Here is an 18,612-nt window from a genome sequence, read left to right as displayed (position 1 = left end):
AAAGACCCTACCAATCTGTACCCCATCCAGCACAGCAGCGAAATTAGATTGTTTATATGATATAGCTTCAATGGGATCTAATGCCAATGTAGAACTTTTAGGGAGGTATTTATTTATTTATTTATTATCATTAGTTTTACCCCGACCTTTTTCCAAAACTGGAACTCACGGCGGCTTCCAGATAAAAGAACACATATAATTAAAAACATACAAAAGTCTAGATTAAAATAGAATTAAGCTATTTACAGTATTAAAACCATTCATACATACAGTTAAAATAATTCAGGTGTTTTGTATTTTAGCAGAAATTGTCTGGCTGGGACCAAATTTGCATCCAAGTTTGATCCTCAGACTGAACCCCCAGTTCACCTATGGCCAATGCATTTCAACACTGAAAGCATGCATAGGTAAGGGGTTTCCCTATGATCTTGTACGAAGTATAAAACAGGCCTAGTTAATTTCCTGCTGCTTGTTCAGTTACAGGATACAGTGCAAACATCCAGCATAGGAAGATGAAACCCTATGACACCCTTTAAATGCATGGGAGTCAAACAGAAGTCCCCCAACATCACCATCTGGAACTGGCCATCCAGATAGCAGAACCAATGAAACATCATGCAGCTAATTTCCAGTCCAGAATACCAAGGTTGGTGGAATAAAGCAGAGCTGGGGAACCTGTGGACCTCAAGATATTGTTGGACTACAACTCCCGTCATCCCTGACTATTGACATATTTGTTGGGGCCGATGAGAATTGCCTCCCAACAACCTCTGGAGGGCCATAGGTTCCCCATCCCTGGTACAGAGCTACTCAGAGGTCCCAGGGGGATTTACACTCTGCCCTGTCCTTCAAGTACAGGTCGTCCATCAAGGCAACCAGGTATCATGGATCATTTTCCTAACACGCCAGCATTTGTAAGCCAACAAGAAAATGTGGCTTTAGGCTGGCTAGCAATTCTGAGTTAGAAACAAACAACAATCCCAGATTTGGAAGTAATACCAAGCTATCTCCTTACTGGTTCATTTATCCACTTGCTTGAACGGTAGAGGGATTATTAGACTGTGTGCACCAGCTCACAATTTATGCACAGCATGGTTTATTAAACCAAGATTCATGGCTTATTGTTATCAGCAAACACGACCTTAATGTTGCTCTTACATGTGTGTTTTATTTTAGTGTATGCTGCATTGGGGGCCCTTTGAGATGAAATCTCAGAATTTAAAAACTGTGTTTTGTTTTTTCAGGACAAAAACTAGAATTTTGCATGCCTTATCTTTTGGGATCACCCTTTAACCTGACTTTTTTAGTTGTATTTATTTTGAAAAAGTAATATTCAAACACATTTTAAAGGGGTGAACTTAAAAAAAAAAGACGGGTTACGAAAAGAAATACGAAGCCGCAAGAGAGTTTCAGGCTTTTTTTTTCTTTTTCACAACGCAATCCTACCCGTGTATTCAAAAATAAGTCCTACTGAGTTCAATGGCGTCTGCTCCCAAGTAACTGAGTGTAGGATTTCAACTTTAATTATGATTTCAAGCCATAAATAACACCACGCCACAGTACAACCAGTGTGAAATTTTTTACTCCACGCGCGCTTGAACGAGTTTTCTGGAACTTCCCGGCCGTCGGGCATGTAGGAAGCAAGTAACCACGGTAACCGACGCCAAACGAGAGCCCCAGGGGTCGTCCCTGACCTCCACGTCAACCCCGATTGGAAAAGTCGACTGTCCGTTAAGGTAGAGAAGTCGGCGATTGGTCAGAAACCTCCCGGAACGGGTTTGGCGACTAACCTCTGTTTCCGCTTCCGGGCGCGCCGCTGACTGTGCGTGTTAGCAACGGCCGAGTGAGGCGGGAGCGGCGGTCGTTGAGGCTGAAAAGGAACGAACCGACCAGCGAGCGATGGGGGCCAGCGGAGAAGATGGGACCGATAGCGAGGAGCGCTTCGATGGCATGTTGCTAGCTATGGCCCAGCAACACCAGGGCGGCGTGCGGGAGGTAAAATGGAAGGCGGTTCATCCGAGCTTCCTCCCTTAACGATCTCCCTTCCTGGATTCTGTCTCTCTGTACCCCCCCCCCCGATAATTTTCCTTCCCTCTGAATATCGTTTGCTGGGGAACGACAGTGGGAGAGAGCTAGAGAGAATATGAGACATTCGCGGAGGAGGATAATACTATCAGTAGTTAGTAGTTATGATGGCTGTACGCTGTCTCAAGGATCCAGAAGTAACGTGTTGCTGAATATCAGTTGCTGGGCAACACTTAATGAGAAGGTACCGTTGCTGTTATGTGGGAAACCGGGTGCCGAACTATAGATGCTGGGATCTTCTGTTGAGATGGGCTAGCAGGATTAGAGGAATTGACACTCCAGAATGAAGAAAGATCCACCAATTTGTTGGAGAAAGAGGAGAAAAATGACCAAAGGGGCTGTGCAGGTTTTTGAATTTAGAAATGTTGAGCTTGAAGTTCTTTTTCAATTGTATTTTTGTTTGGCAGCTTCTTGAAATCAAGCAATAAAAGTTGATGGTGGTGATCATACCTGAGAATATTTATATTGAAAGGATGGAATTGAACTCCTTAAGATAAATGGATGCATTAGTATTAAAGGAGTTACCAAAGGAAAATAGCCTTGAGAAAAAGAGTGGTGAGCTTGAAGCATATCCAGTAAATTGAGTTCATAGTGCTGATTGGATCTTGTGTTCAATCTCCTCCTCCTGCAACCGCCCCACACCCTCAAAATCTGCTCCAGAGGATTGGGGGACACACACACCCAGGGCACATTTTGTGGACAACTGGGGGGGGGGCCTGCAGGGCAGACAAAAGGAAGGTGAAATCTCATTGGATTTTGCCCGGTTACAGTAGGGCCCCACTCACATGGTGGGTTATGTTCTGGACCCCCGCTGTAAAGTGAATACCACTGTAAAGCAGAACCCATTGAATAGAATAGCCCACGATGCCCAAAAACTGCCGTAAAAGCGGAACAAGCACCGTATGAGTGGGGCTTTAGTCTAATTGCGTCTAATTGCAACCGCTGTATTAGCGGATCGCTGTAAAGCGAAGCTCTCTACTGTACTATAGTCTCCTGTTCTGATATTTATATTTTTCCTTGAGGTGAGATTCATGGTTCATCTAATCCAGTATCCTGTCTCTAGGGAATGCATTCACAACCAGAGTAGTACATATTGTATTGCTTGACGTATAGAAATGTGTGAATGTAGAGATCCAGAAGTTTGAAATAGTGCTTTTGAAATATGCAGTTTTTTGCAATGTAGATGCTTCAATCGCATCTTGGGTCTTTGGCATAGGACCACCCTTAGGTATTCTGTGGTGCTGATTTGTGATATAGAGGGAAGTTCTTGTGGTTTTTTTCCTGAAAGATAAAAGCATAGGGCCTAAAGATCCTTTTATTGGCAAGAATCCAGTTAAACGAAATATTGCTTTCAGTTTACCAAATACATGAATACAAACTCTGTTGATCTAAGTGTGTCACAAACAGAGAGCAAAACGTGTTAGGATTACACATCCAGACTTCATTAAAAATAAAATAAGCTTCATAAAGTAAAAGTTTCCAGTTTCACCAAGGTTAATCTATAATAAAGAAAAATTTCCCCTTGTAATAGTAGAGCTCATGGTCACCTAACAAACCTGACCTAGGCTGCAATCCAGTGCATGTCTATTCAGAAGTAAGCTCCATTGGGTTCAATGGGACTTACTCCCAGGTAAGTGTGTATTGGATTGCAGCCTAATTGTAGATGCTAGGCTGACAAAAATAACTATTCCACAATAAATTTACTGTATGGCATTTAGCACCACTGCAAGGTGATGGGATGGCCACAAGCCACAAGATAGCTTAAAAGAGATTAGGCAGATTCATGGAGCAAAGGCCTGTTGCTATTAGCCATTATAGCTAAATGGAAGCTCCATATTTCATAGGGGTAGGGGACCTGTGGTCCTCCAAATGTTTTTGGACACTAACTCCTATCAACCTCAAACACCCTGGCCAGTGGCTAAGAGGCATCTGGTTCCTAGATTACATGGACCTTGGCCTTATAGAGGCCATGGGTTTATCTAAAAAAAATTAAACTTAGTAGTCTCTTAAGTGATTATTTATTTGGGGCTAACCTGTTGTTCTCTGGTTGTTGTTAATAGGAGAGCAAAACACACGGCAGTCAGATAATGTGCTTTGCTTCAGTTATCTTTTTGTCCAAGTAGCCTACATCTCTCTGTTTTCTTCTTGCACATCCTCTTTACCCTTTCAGTTGCTTAGTTGTTCTCTTTGAGAGCTTTAATTTCCACATCATGAAATCTATTGGTAGCGGGAAGGCAGAAGAGTAACTTTAGAAATCTTTTCCCTGCACTTCAGCATTGTGAAATAAAAGTTTAATAGTGAAATGCTCTCTTAGCAGCAGTTGAGTTTAAATGTCATATACATAAACTGTATCAGAACTAACCCAGCAACATGTTTTTATTAGAGAAGATTAGAAAGATCTTAGTAAGAATAGGATTAGCTTAGTAATAGAATATTTGCTTTCTGTAATGTCTGGCATCTCAACATAAAAGCACCTCAGGTACCAGGACTTGGAAAGGTCTCTGCCTCAGGTCTTGGAGACCAGCAGCCAGTATAGTGAACATTATTTGGCTCGATGAGTCACTGGCTTCATTCTTGGTAAGGCAGCTGTCCATCGGTTAATGTGATGCAACTAGTGTTGCCTGATTGAAACTTGAAAAACAAAACATTGTCTCTGGGGACCACAACAGTTAGGGATTTCTTATTCATGCTATTCTTATTTTTATGAGCATGAATAGGCAACATTTTCCTCTGTATATTCTCCACACATTTATTACTGCAGTTCTTTCTTACCACTATTTCTCAGTCACCTAGACCAAATCCCTGATCCTAGTTTGGTGCTCACTTAAACAGGTGTCTTATTAAGTTAATTGAAATGGCATTGGAAGTAGTGACTCATATCGACATACTTTACATACTGTACCTGAGTTTAAAATTATTATTCAACATAGATATTAATGTATTTTAATCTCTTTTTAGTTTACTGCTGTTTTTAAATGTTTCTCATTAATTGTTTTTAACTTTTATTGATAATGTTAATGTTTATTGTTAACCACTTAGAGGCTTTCTTATAATCAAGAGGTATATAACTTTCATTAAATAAATAAATGATACGTTCATCATTATTTGAGATAGCCAATGTGGGGGATTAGTTCTCTACTTAAAGTTCTCCTTAAACCTAAGAACATAAGAAGAACCTACTTAGTCCAGCATCCTGTTCTCACAGTGCCCAACCAGATGCCTGTGAGAAGCTTGCAAGCAGGACTTGAGTGCAACAGCACTGTCCCCTCCTGCAGTTTCCAGCAACTGGCATTCAGAAGCTTGCTGCCTCCAGCAATGGAGGTAGTATGAATTTAGTTGCTTAGTGCTGTAAGTAACCACAAATGGATCAACAACTTTGTCCTGGTACAGTTTCTTGTGGAGCATTTGACTGCAATCTGAATTCTGAGGTGGAAGGATTGTTGGTCTGACCAGTGTGGCAGCTTTGTTGTTGAGATCCTATCTACCTCTGACCCTCTTTGTGGAGGGCAAGATCTGCTATAAAGAGAAGCCACCCCAGGGGCTCTGGTACAAAACAAGTCATTTCTAAGTGATATTGCATTTTTAGAATGCATTCCTCATTGTATAATTTGGAATAAGTGCTTGTTCTAAACATTTTGTCTACTTTCCTTACAGCTTGTGGACACCTTCTTCAGCTTCTTGAGGCGCAAAACTGATTTCTTTGTAGGAGGAGAAGAGGGTGCCGCTGAGAAGGTATCTGACGTCACTTGTCCTTTGGAGAGATGCTACCTCTGCATGCTGATTTCCCCTGGCATCGCTCTGCTGTAGTGATACTGCATTCAGTTGCTAAATCTGAAAAGCATCAGAGGAGGCCATGTAAAGAAGCGTGTGGCCTCACTTCAGCAGATATACTTCTGCAGATAACACCACTAGTAGTCTTTTTGGGGAGTGAGAGTGGGAAAATTGTTTGGTTGTGATTCTTTTGGCTATTCTTTGAACAAAGGCTAATTTGAAAAGCAAAGATGTGCTGATTTTACTCCGAAAGATACCAGGGGATCAATATTTCCAGCTTGCCTTGTTTATTCACTCCTAGAAAAGCACTAAAGTCCACTTCTGCAGCGGTGGCTTTGCCCCACAGTAGTAGAGTTTACTTAACAGTGTGAGGAGTGCTGCTGGTGCGCTTAGATACTGTGTGATGATTTGGTTCCTTAGCTAATTTTGGGGTGGAGGGGGAACATTGGGCATATCCCATCTTTAGAATTTGTCAACTCTTATTTATTCCTACAGTGCACGTGAGAGCTTCTGAGAAATCCGTATTTTCTGAAAATCGTTAGGAATTGGATTTAAAAAATTAATTTGCATTGTGCTGTGGAGTTTTAAAAAAACCCTGCAAAACACAGGAGTCTGAAATGGGTCCTGTACAAATTAGATATCGCATCCTTCCATATACCATTGTTAATGCTACAGCCTGCCAAAGGTGGTTTCTTGCATTCCCTGAGACATTTTCAGTGTCCGCCCGTTCCTTTCATCCCTGAAAGGTGGATCAAATTCTGTTTCTCAAGTCAATATGAGAAGAGAGATATGGAGCAGCTAAGATTAAAGAGAAGTTTCTTTAACTTTCTCAGCTATATAAACAAACAGTTCCCCAGTGCTGCTGAAGGTAAATGGGAGTTAGTTCAACCATAAAGAAGCTTGCATTCTTTGCTTACTTGCTGGTGTTCCTCATCAGAGTCAGGCCAGGTCTGGGGGAGGAAAGGAGATAAGACGCTGTTTAAAATGGAGCTAGCTCCCAGTCAGCCAGAAAACAGTAGACACTATTCAAAAATAATAGAGCAGAGGATGATAAGAAGCGGCGAAATGATGAGTGTTGGATGTTGCATCAACAGTTTGGGCTACAGTTTAGAAAAATACACTGCAGAACTATCAACATGCTGGCTGCCTGCTGGTCGCCATTTTTCCCTGTCGAGAAGAGGGAGAGGGATTACTACAGCAAGGTTTTCTTTTGTGTTGTATTTAGTAGGGTCCCCTGAGCCTATGGAATAAGGCAGGGAATAAAATATTTATATTTTAACAAATTGAGGGGTTTCAGAGTTCAGATTTTCCTTTACCTGACAGAATCCTGAGGAATCCAGGAAGCCAGTAGGCATTTTTTCACAGCAGGTGTTAGGGACATGGAAGCAGGAATTCATGCTCCACAGGAATATAGAGCACTGCATAGCTGGAGATTTCTAGACCAATATGCATTTATTTATTTATATTATTAAATTTATGTCCCATCCTTCCTCCCAAGGGAGCCCAGGATGGCAAGCAAAATGTTGAGAGTAAAATTTAAAATCAAATTAAAATATTAAGAACATTAAACAAAATTTAGAACATCAAAAAACATTTAGGTAGTGCACTGTTTAAAGATTTCTGTTTTTAAAAACCTGAGAGGGAAGATTTTAAGTTTTTTTATCAGTAGGTACAAGTCTCCAACATGTCACTGTCCAAAGGGCATGCTAGATCACATGTTCCAATTTCAGTGCTTCTGTTCATGGCCCTTGTTTGTTGCACTAGCTGGGAAGGTCCCTTAGCAGTGGGAACCCTTGACTCCATAACTGACTGGATCTCAAGTGACTGCGTTACCTGTTGCAGCAAACATACTGTATGACAGCCCTGACCCGTAGTTGCTTTTTTTCCCTGAAATGTGGACAAAGGTAGTCTTGTTCATTTCCACTCTGGACTCTTGGAAAAAGGCCAGATAAGTTGCTCCAAATATATATATATATTTAGCCTCCTGCACTTGTTTGAATCCTGATTGAAGAAAAGCCCCCTAGTTGGTGGGAATCTGCCTTTCCGAAGAAACACTTAATGCACTTGGCCCCATGTGAATAATATCTTGGCAGAAGGTAGAACTTGGAAGTGATACAAATTGTCCAAGTATTCATCCTGACCCCCTTATCATCAATTATATCAAGTTTTCAAGAGGGGGCTCAGAAGATTGATGCTGAACAGTACCTTCCTTTTGGAAGAAGAGTCAGCCTTCAGTCTGCTGCTTCTTAGGCCACCAAGAAAGATAAAGCCTGTAGCTACTACAGAATGCTGCTTCTTAAATCTCTCACAGGGTTAATTTTTTCCCCAGTTAATCACAGAGACATTCAGCCACCACAACAAACTGGCACAGAAGGCACAAAAAGAGAAGAAGGCCCGTCAAGAGGTAGAACAGCAGGAAAAAGCAGAGCGTGCTGCTAAGCTTGCTAAAGAAGTGAAACAGGAAGACAGTGAGCCCAGGATAAAGGAGCTAACTGATGAAGAGGCAGAAAGGTTGCAACTGGAAATTGACCAGGTGTGAATGCCATCTGTTCTGTCTGGATTTTCATTGTAGTGGAAGAATCGGTATATGGCTTGGTTGGTTATAGGTGGCTTGATTGATGGCTGCATTTCAAGAGCCATGAAAGCTTCAATCCCCAAACAATTATTCTGAGACTGTCTTAAAATATCTCTAATCTGTTATCTTGCTTCACTTAGCACACATAGCTTTTACTGCATTCTGGGTAGTGGAACTTTCCAGACCTTTATGCATTCTGTATCTGGAAATTCCCTACTTCGATGTTCCACATGGCTGATTTATCACTACTACTTGTATTACTTTGAAATAACAAATCCCTCCCCCACTTTAAAGTAACGAAAAGAGCAAGGGGTATTGCTGTTAATAGTCAATAACACTTAAAAGAAATGTGTAGATCTCAGCTAAAACTACTAACCTTCTGAAACAGAAAAAAGAGAAGAAAGAAAATGAAGCCCCGGATGTCCCCGCCAAATCTGCTGAGAATCCAGTGGAAGCTCCAGACTCCAGCAAGCAGGTAATGTGCAGTTGTTAACAGGTATTGACTTAAGATGGCTGCTATCGATGGGTGTCCGCACAGCATGCTTACCAGAACATGTGGAATTCTAGGGCTTATACAGGTGGGTATGGGGGGACCTCTAGATTGCTTTGTTCCAAAGGGCCCGGGTAGCATAGTCTTTGAGGCTTGAGAAAATCTGGATTCTCATGCAGGCTGCTCTTTCAAGAAGGTTGAGCTGTGTACATACAGAACATCTGAACCAGCAGTTGTATAGATGATACAGCAGGCAGGAAAAATACCACATGAATGTAGTTGAATGTACCTAGAACTTTTTTAAAAACTTTTTGCTGTGGCTGACTAGGATACAGATGAGGAGGAAGAAGATGAGAAGGACAAAGGCAAGCTTAAACCAAACTCTGGGAATGGGGCGGACCTTCCAAATTACAGGTGGACGCAGACTCTCTCTGAACTGGATGTAAGTACAATATTTTTAGAAAAACATGAGAGGTTTTCCCCAGAACTGAGGAGTGTATGACTGAAGTTGAATCAGTGATAAATTTAATGATGAGTCACGAGAAGGAAAGCTCGTCTCTTATTTATTGTTAAGGAGAAAAAAAGATAGAAGGGAAGTGAATGACACTGGGAGTTGGTCTTCCTGTGGTGGAATAGATTCTCAAGAGTGGTGGTCTGCAAAATGGTTCATACATGAAGTTTATCTGAGAATTCCATGCTCCCTCTCCTGTCTAGCTTGCCATCCCATTTAAAGTCAGCTTCAGACTGAAGGGGAAGGATATGTTGGTCGACATACAGAGACGTCACCTGAAGGTGGGACTGAAGGGCCATCCTCCTGTGATTGATGGAGATTTATACAACGAGGTGAAGGTGGAGGAGAGTTCATGGCTGATTGAGGATGGAAAAATAGTCACTGTGCACTTGGAGAAGGTAAGAACAGAAGATTCAGAACCTGTTTATGCCTAGCTCTGATAGAGTTGTGAATTCCTGAATGTGCTGCTTTTTTCTCATCTAGCAGTGGTACTGCTTGGAGAGGAGCTTCAGAAACTGAGCTGACAGTCTGAATATTAGTATAGTTTTGTCTGCGCCACCAAGGCAAATGGGCTACCGTGCTAAAGTGAGCCACAATATTAGTATGCTATCTGACAGTCTTTGGTCACTAATAAAGATAAGGTGCTACCTTTTTCACAAGCATGTGCACACGCTCACTTCCATTCAGAGAAGGTACTCTAGTTGTGAAAATGTTTAACTCTACTGTCTCTTTTCCTTTAGATCAACAAGATGGAATGGTGGAACAAGTTAGTCCAAACAGACCCAGAGATTAACACCAAGAAAATTAACCCAGAGAACTCAAAAGTGAGTGCTGCTCCTGTCCAGTTGTGGGCATGTTCTGCTTGTGGACTCCCCACAGGCATCTAGTTGGCTACTGTAAGACAAAGGATGCTGACCTAGATAAGCCTTTGGCCTGATCCAAACAGGGCTTTTCTTAAATTTTAATTTAAAAGGATTAGTGACAGCTTGTTGCTTCAGTTCATCTAGAGAGTTAATCGTTTGGTAGCACTCGGTCGAGTCAGGAAAATAGGGAGCCTCGTTATACTGAATCAGAGCACTCACCCATCTATTGTCTGCTCTGACTGGCAGCAATGGCTCTCTAATGTTTCAGACGGGACATTCCCAGCCCTACCTGGAGATGTCTCAGATTGAACCTGAGACCTTCTGTATGCAAAGCAGATGTTCTGCCAGTGAGCTGTGGCCCATCCCCAATTTATTTCCCCAGAGAAAATGCACTGCCTCCGTTCAAAAGGTGCAGAGGCGTTTGTGACATATTCATTGGGGAAATTCAGAAAGCACAAAGGTCATTACTATAATCCTGCGGCTCTCAAAGTTTTAAGGTGTGCGTCCCTGAAGAAGCATCGGTTTTTCCTTTTCATATGCTGCGGCCAGTAAAGGAAAGCTTCCCTCCATCAAGAATTGAGTGCCAGCTGCTTTGCCTCAAATCCTTGCCTCAGAGATCCTTAGTGCTGCTGTTAGGTAGGCAATGGATACAAAGCAAGTGAGCTTTGATAGAATGGTGGAACAAGTTAGTTCAGAGAGACCTAGAAATTAACACCAAGAAAATTGACCTAGACAACTCGAGTGCTGCTTCTGTCCAATCTGAGCATGTCCTGCTTGATGAGCAGGGAAGGTTAGGAAATTTTTTAAATTGTGTGAAAGTCTTTTAATGTCTTAAATTATTGTATACAGTGCTATTCTGTAATGGTCTTTGGACTAAGCAATAAATGCGTTGATAGTGAAAGGTTAGGGGCATGAAACAGTCTGAATGATCCCGGCGTCATGGTGAAATCACATTGGGTTGCATCCAGCTGACTTCTACTCAAGAGTAAATCCATTGGGCAGTATTAAAGTGAAGTAGTTCCATTAGCGCAAGGACTTCTGACTGTGCAGTGGATCTTCCTCTCCCTGCGCCCTCTCCATATCTGTTCTGGAGGTTTGGGAGGACTCCCAGAGCAGATTTAGGGGATGCGTGGGGAGAGGAGAGGAAGGGGAAGTTCTGCTGCACAGCCAAAAGTCCTTGTGCTAATAGAACAACTTAGTTGGATACCACCTATTAAAATTAACGGACCTAAGTTGGGCATGGCCATTAATTTCAGTGGGCCTGCTCGGAGTATGACTAAAGTTGGGTGCAACCTCTTGTTTTGTTCCAGTGCAATTTTTTAAAACGCGACTTTATCGTGAGGCTGTTGTAAGCCATTTGAGAACATCTTGGGGGCTACAAAGAGGAATATAAACTTGTTATATAAAATACGCACCTTTTCTAACACTCTCCCTCAATTTCCAAGTTATCAGACCTGGACAGTGAAACACGGAGCATGGTGGAGAAAATGATGTATGACCAACGGCAGAAATCAATGGGGCTTCCCACATCTGATGAGCAGAAGAAGCAGGACATTCTGAAAAAGTGAGCAGGGCTAGTTTGTCAGCCTCTTGGGGGACTGTGAGGGGAAAGAACAATGGGTCGCTCTTCAAGTGAGCATGGATATCTAGGCATTCCTATGCCGCCTCATCAACTTTGTCCTCAGGCAGCAACATTACAAAGGTGAGAAATGGCTCATCTGTAAGTCCAGCCCAGCTGTAGGTCCAGGAAGTAGGGCACTGTAGGGACTCGCAGCCTGGCAGTACCATCTCTGCTTTGAACGATTACGTGGTGTGTAACTGTAATCTCCCTGTGCCTCAATGCCAGATAACCTCTTTCACTCCACTGTTCCCCCCCACCTCCCAGCAATACAGAGATCACTAGACGTACTTTTTATCGCTTTATTGCCCTGTTTGGCAGAGGTTGTCTATAAGCTTCTGTGAGTAATTCACCTGTAAAGGCCACACAGGGTCATGCTCCCTGCTCTCTGGGCTGGAAAGAAGGTAACTACAGGACACACAGGTGCCTACCTGTCAGCCATCCTGAGCGTCTTCAGTGTGGGTGGGGGGAGGATTGGTGTGTAAGGCTAGGGGCTGGTAACAGGAGCAGCATCTGTAGCCATAGAATCATAGAATAGTAGAATTGGAAAGGGTCTGTAAGGCCATCTAGTCCAGCCCTCTGCTCAGTGCATGGATCCAGTGTTGCAAGAGCCCACACCTCCCTAGGCCATTGGTTCCATAGTCGTACAACCCTAACAAGAAGTTTTTCGTGGTGTTCAGCCGAAATCTGGCTTCCTGTAACTTGAGCCCATTATTCCATGTCTGCACTCTGGGATGATTGAAAAGAGATCCTGGCATTCCTCTGTGTGACAACCTTTCAAGGACTTGAAGAGTGCTACAATATGTCCCCTCAGTCTTCTCTTCAAGGCTAAACATGCTCAGTTCTTTCAGTCTAACCATAGGGCTTTGTTTCCAGTCCCCTGATCATCCTTGTTGCCCTCCTCTGAACCTGTTCCAGTTTGTCTGCATCCTTCTTAAAGTGCAGTGTCCAGAACTGGACAGAGTGCTCAAGATGATGCCTAACCAGTGCCGAATAGAGGGAAACTAGTATTTCACACTATTTGGAAACTGTACTTCTGTTAATGCAACCTAAAATAGCATTTGCGTTTTTTGCAACCATATTGCACTGTTGGCTCATATTCAGCTTGTGATCAACAACAGTTTCAAGATCATTCTCACATGTTGTGTTGCTGAGCCAAGTATCCCCCATGTTATAATTATGAATTTGTTTTCCCCCCCCAGAACTTTGCAGTTTTCCATGTTAAATTTCATTGTGTTGTTTTCAGCCCAGTGCTCCAGCCTATCAAGATCACTTTGAATTTTGTTTCTGTCTTCCAGGGTATTAGCTATCCCTCCCAATTTTGTATCATCTCCAGATGTAATAAGCATTTCTTGCACCTCCTCATCCAAGTCATTAATAAAAATGTCGAAGAGCACTGGGCCCAGGACTGAGCCTGTGGTTCCCTGCTCGTTACCCACCCCCATTTGAGAAAGAACCATTGATAAGCACTTTTTGAGTATGATTCTGCAGTTAACTGTAGATCCACCTGGTAGTTGTTCCACCCAGCCCAGATTTAGCTACCTTGCTAATCAGAATATCATGAGCACTTTGTTAAAAGCTTTGCCTAAGCTAAGATATATTATGTCCACAGCTTTCATATAGTCTACCAGGGAGGTTACCCAATGACAAAATGAGATAAGTTTAGTCTAGCACGATTTGTTCTTGATAAATCCATGTTGGCTTCTAGCTACCTTGTTTTCGAGGTGCTTACAGACTGACAGCTTTATAATCTGCTCCAGGATTTTCCCAGGGATTTATGTCAGACTGACCATCTTCCCTTTTATTCCTAATCTCCAAAGAAGGGGTTGTATCTAACACTAGTCATATGCATTGAAACTAATGGGCATGTCAAACTTAAGTCCATTAATTTCAGTGCATCTACTCTTAAGTAGAATTTAGTGGAATACAATCCACTGTCCTAATATTGGCAAGCATCACATGCAGCAGTGCCCACTTCTGTCATCTGTAGAGCCTAATTCAAACCAGTGACACTCAGAAGTCTTCAGTGTGTTGTTGATGAGCTGAGTACTGTCTTCAGATATACCCCCAACTCATAAGCAGTGTCTCTTTCAAGATTTCCACCACGAATCCTTATTTTTCCTTCACTGCTGCTACTACCTGTAATGGTAAGGACGTTGATTTAATTCATAATTCAGTTATTTCACATCTGAGCTCATAAATCTTGGCAGAAAGGCAGTATATAAATGCAATAAATACAAGAACTTTCAAGTAAATGCCATCCATCCCCAGTGATATTTTTAGTTTGTCAGTTAGCTCTAAAACTTCCTTTTGCACCTTTGATTTGACACAGTTGTTCATCTGACACTGCTGAAAGACCTGAAAAACATTGCTAGCCCATGTGCAGTTACCTATTTACTTAGGGTGTCCTCTCTCTTTCCCAAGATATTAAATGTAGATTCAGTATGCTAAAAACAATAAACAAATAGCTTGGGAGAGAATGCGTTTATAGCAGCCTTGTCAAGAAGCCTACAAAAGTGCCTAAGCCGCTAGTGACTGGCAAAGGAGAGCAGCCTGCTACCTTTCTATGCTGGGTGATATCTATCCTCTGGCAGCCTGCTTGGTTTCTTTCCTGGGTCCGTAATCTTGTGGCTACTGGACGAGTGTTTGAATGCAGGCTAATAGATATGTTTTAAGATTGCCAACCCAAAGTGATTTTCCAAGGGACCAGTGAAGTCCATTTAGAGCCTAGTAATTAAGAGGCATACCATCTCTGTGCTGTGGCTCACCAATTCAGACAGCTCAGTTGCCTTCCCATAGTGGTAAATTCCCTAGTGGAGTGGCTTTGAGGCAAAGCTTTCCACTTCATTCCATAAAATGGGAAGCTTCCAAAGATCTCATTTGCAGAATTGTGGTTTATTTGCTGCACTCATTGTCTGAGTATACATTATTTTTCTGTTCTGTGTGCCTGAAACATCTCAACCTGCCTTTCCCTTCACTCCCCTTCCCTAGATTGTTTCTCTTCTCCCCACCCCCCTGTGTCAGAATGTTAATGTATCTGAACTGGAAAAATGTAATATGAAAAAAATAGAATTGTCAACAACAGTAAGTGAGGTGAGGCATTCAGTCATTGCTGCGTAAACGATTTCATGATGCTACATGGTACTCCTGGTATGATTTTGGTGGCAAGGACACCCAAATCAGGGCAAATCTACCAAAAGTATCTCAAGCCTGACTTTTTAGCAGAACATTTTTGAAGCCCTCCTTGCGTCCCTGGGGTTCTTACTGCCCAAAGAGAAATGGTGTTTGCATAGACTTGAAAATCACCTTTTTCTAAGCCAGGTGCTACGTGTCTGACCTGAAGGTAATCATTCCCAAGGGCACCTTTGATTAATTTGTTGTTGCTCATTTACAACTGTGGTGCGTCGTAATGATTTAGCTGATATTACTAATGGAATAGTTGATGTGGCATCATCGGCTTCAATCTGTACAGAGCCTAAAATGATACCAGGAAGGCCTGTGATCTTCCAGGCGGTAGTTTAGTTGTATTGTAACAAGGGTGACTGCCACCTGCATTTAACAGGCTGAGTCCAGGCAGAAGCCCAGGGGCCAGTAGTGTGTTTTGCCTCACAGAAAAGGCTCCCTCACAAGTATGTACTGATTGCCGAGAATCGCAAGTAGGAAAAGTGCTGCTGCGCTCAGGTCTCACTTATGGACTTCTTGGAAGCATTGGGTGGCCACTGTGAGAATGGGATGCCAGACTAGGAAGGCCTTTGCATAATAAAATTGGCATTGTGTAGCAGTAAGGGCATCTTACCTAACACTGTAAGAACCAAAATGAGTATTGTTAAAATGTGGAATCTGCTTTCAGTTTGAAGTGCTCTTGGTAGGGCCACTAAAGGGGCAGATAAGATTGTTCCAAGAGCCACATCTTGCCTGTAAGCCTATTAGGTGACCATATTTCTCCTATAGAAAGAGCCTCCACGTTCGTAATTTTGTCTCTTGGGATATATGTATCTTATTTAAGATATTTCTACTTTGCCTTTATTAGTTGTTCAAGGGCTTTCTGGGTCTGTTGGTTGATGCAGCCTGTCTGGGCTGCCTCTGGGCCTCTCCCTTTTGTGTTTTATCAGTGTTGTTCACCACTTTGAGGGCTTGAGTCAAAAAGCAGGATAGAAATCTACTAAATAAATAATAATAAAAAATTCCACAGTGGCTCACAAAACTCCCAATCATAAAACATCAAGTTAAACATGGGGAGACCACTCTACAATCAAAAGAAAATTTAAAAATAAACAGCAATTCATCAAAATTATAACTCTTATAAACTGCCTTGAAATTCCAGGGTGTACAGTGGCATATAAGAGCAATAAATAGATACTGAGAACAGCAACCCAATCTGGATTCAGTTGGTTAAATTAAAATCCATTTTTATCTGTCCGCCGCAGCTCAGATTAGGGACACGGTCCTAGAGAGGGCATTCTTTTCTTCTAAGTATTCATGATATTGCCTTGCCAGCCTTTCTTTCCTTGGTCTCTCAACTCATGTGTGATTCTCTTACTCTTACAGGTTCATGGAACAGCATCCAGAAATGGATTTCTCAAAAGCAAAATTCAACTGAAATGGCCTCTTTCTCCCCTCCCCCAAACTTATTAAGATAACATAAAAACGAAAAAGCCAAGCAGGACAGTGTGGATATTCAGTCCCTTCCCCTCCAAAGCCTTGGGGTGCTGTGACTGCTCATATCACATCAGAGTGAGCTCTCTGCGTAAGAAGAACTCTTAGTTAATCCATGTAGTGCACTGCTTAGTCTTGCAGATTTTCAGCAGCAGTATCAATCACCTGAAGCCTGTTTTACCTCTGCATAGGGAAGAATATTTCAGGGACACAGGAAAAGGGGGTTTCATAATGGAATCGTAGATTGTCCCTTGGCTGTTGCTTAGTGTCTAGGAACTATCATTTTAAATATACTCATTTAAGGAGCAGGAGAGACACACGGCCTTGATCATCCTCTACTCTCCCAGCTCCTTCTCTTGAAACGAGAGCTGGAAGTCCTCATCTCACTCCCTCTAACGCTCCTTCTCCAAACCAAGCAACTCCTGCAGGACACTAATCAGTGCAGCAATACTGAGAGCGGTTCCCGACATGCTTCATGAAGCATCCATGTATCTGCTTTTGTCAAACTTTCTATAACCTCTAATGTTACTCCAGCATTGGAAGTGTAAGTTCAGAAGCTTGGAGGCACAAAAGGGGATAGATTGCCTTGAATCTGTGTTTAGTTTTTTGGATGAAGGGATATTAAACTGTTTAGGCCACATAAGAATTTGCTGTATTGGCCCTACTTCTCATTATCCCACGTGGATCTGTCCCATTTCAGAGCTTCAGTGGTACTTATTCGCTCTAGGTAGATGTTTTTATTCTTCAAAATTATTTTCTGATGTGATACTGCTGGTGATTTGGCCTTACAAAACCAGTATTTAGGAATATGTAGGGACTGTTAAATGGCCGATTACATCAAAAAGTTTGATTTGCTTAGAAACAGCATCTAAGATACAATGATCCATATGAACCGTGCAGGTGCATTACGTTAACAGAAGCCAAGATTTTTCTGCTGTCAGATCTTTCGGATGGCAGACAGATCTCTGACTTGCTAGAGACCAGCTGCCCACCTCACTAGAGCTGTTCCAAATACATTCCCCTTTCAGCATTGGACATGGCAAGCAAGAGCCTTCTGCATGTTCTCCTTTTTTGTTGTTGTTGCTTTAAAAACAGCTTGTATTCTGCATGGATAATTAAAAAGGTGATGTTTTCATCTGGTGTCATTGCCTGTCTGTGTTCTGGTTACTTAAAAGTAACTTAGGAGCCGCTACAAGGTAACTATCGGCTCTTTTAAAAAGAACTGTTCTGTACCTTCCTAATTTCTATAATTAGAGTTTTGTTGAACCCCTTTTATTCCAGTGAAGGAAGAGTAGTGACAAAAAATAAAATATAGGCTAGGGCATTGATTATGCTGCATTCAAGACAATGTTAACTAGGGTTCATGGGAGTTGCAGTCCAGAACATTTCTAGGGCACCAGGTTGGCAAAAGCTGATAACGACCATTGTAGCTGGTCATTTTCAATAAGCTCCAGGCTGCCAGACTTCTCACATGCTTTGAGGGATTTTTTTTTTTTTAACCATGGTGCAAGCTGCTACCTTTCCCCTTTTTCCTGAGCTGACTACAGGTCATTGACACCCATTCATGGCCATCCCTTGACAATTCGACTTTCAACCATGAGACAACAGTAGAACCTGTTTCTGCGCAATTATGCTCTTTTGCCATCTTCTGAACCTTGTAATGGCCTTGGATGTCCACAGACCCTTGCTGGCTTGCACCCAAGAAAGTGTTCTCCTGTTGCTTTTATGCCACTACATATACACACAGATCCTTGCATGTCTGATTACCCTATCTTCCTTCCATGGACTTAGGGTGTGGTGAGGCCTCACAAGGGACTGAAAATTTTGAAGTGGATTGGAAGGGGGAGAAGCAGCACAGGTACCTGCAGTTTTGCAATATATAATAGTAATTGTAGGCCATCCCCCTTCCTTCCAAAAGCTAAGAGTGCATTTAAAATTAAAACGATTGAGTAAAGGTGATCAAGCAGTTCAAAAGTTGCCTCTTCTAATCATGTAGAGGCAGTACTGCCTTTGTGCTTTACTTACCTCTTTTGCTCAACCTGT

The 18,612-nt window shown here is 42.2% G+C and overlaps 1 protein-coding gene and 1 long non-coding RNA gene across 2 annotated transcripts; one reads left to right on the top strand and one right to left on the bottom strand.

Moving 5' to 3' along the window:
• Positions 1-1,784: 1,784 nt before the first annotated feature.
• Positions 1,785-17,704, top strand: NUDC (nuclear distribution C, dynein complex regulator). Its single transcript, XM_061596356.1, has 9 exons — positions 1,785-1,995; positions 5,740-5,817; positions 8,186-8,389; positions 8,820-8,906; positions 9,250-9,363; positions 9,636-9,830; positions 10,173-10,256; positions 11,741-11,859; positions 16,462-17,704. Exons 1-9 carry the CDS (start codon positions 1,900-1,902, stop codon positions 16,511-16,513), a joined length of 1,029 nt encoding a protein of 342 aa, XP_061452340.1. The 5' UTR covers positions 1,785-1,899; the 3' UTR covers positions 16,514-17,704.
• Positions 5,567-11,863, bottom strand: LOC133370272 (uncharacterized). The gene is made up of 3 exons (XR_009759111.1): positions 11,711-11,863; positions 6,774-6,806; positions 5,567-5,916 (listed from the first exon to the last, which is right to left on the bottom strand). It is a non-coding gene; the product is annotated as an uncharacterized LOC133370272 (long non-coding RNA).
• Positions 17,705-18,612: the final 908 nt, after the last annotated feature.

This window comes from Rhineura floridana, chromosome 15 (assembly GCF_030035675.1).
Source record: "Rhineura floridana isolate rRhiFlo1 chromosome 15, rRhiFlo1.hap2, whole genome shotgun sequence".
NCBI classification, from domain to species: domain Eukaryota; kingdom Metazoa; phylum Chordata; class Lepidosauria; order Squamata; family Rhineuridae; genus Rhineura; species Rhineura floridana.
This window is presented reverse-complemented; position numbering and strand designations above follow the sequence as displayed.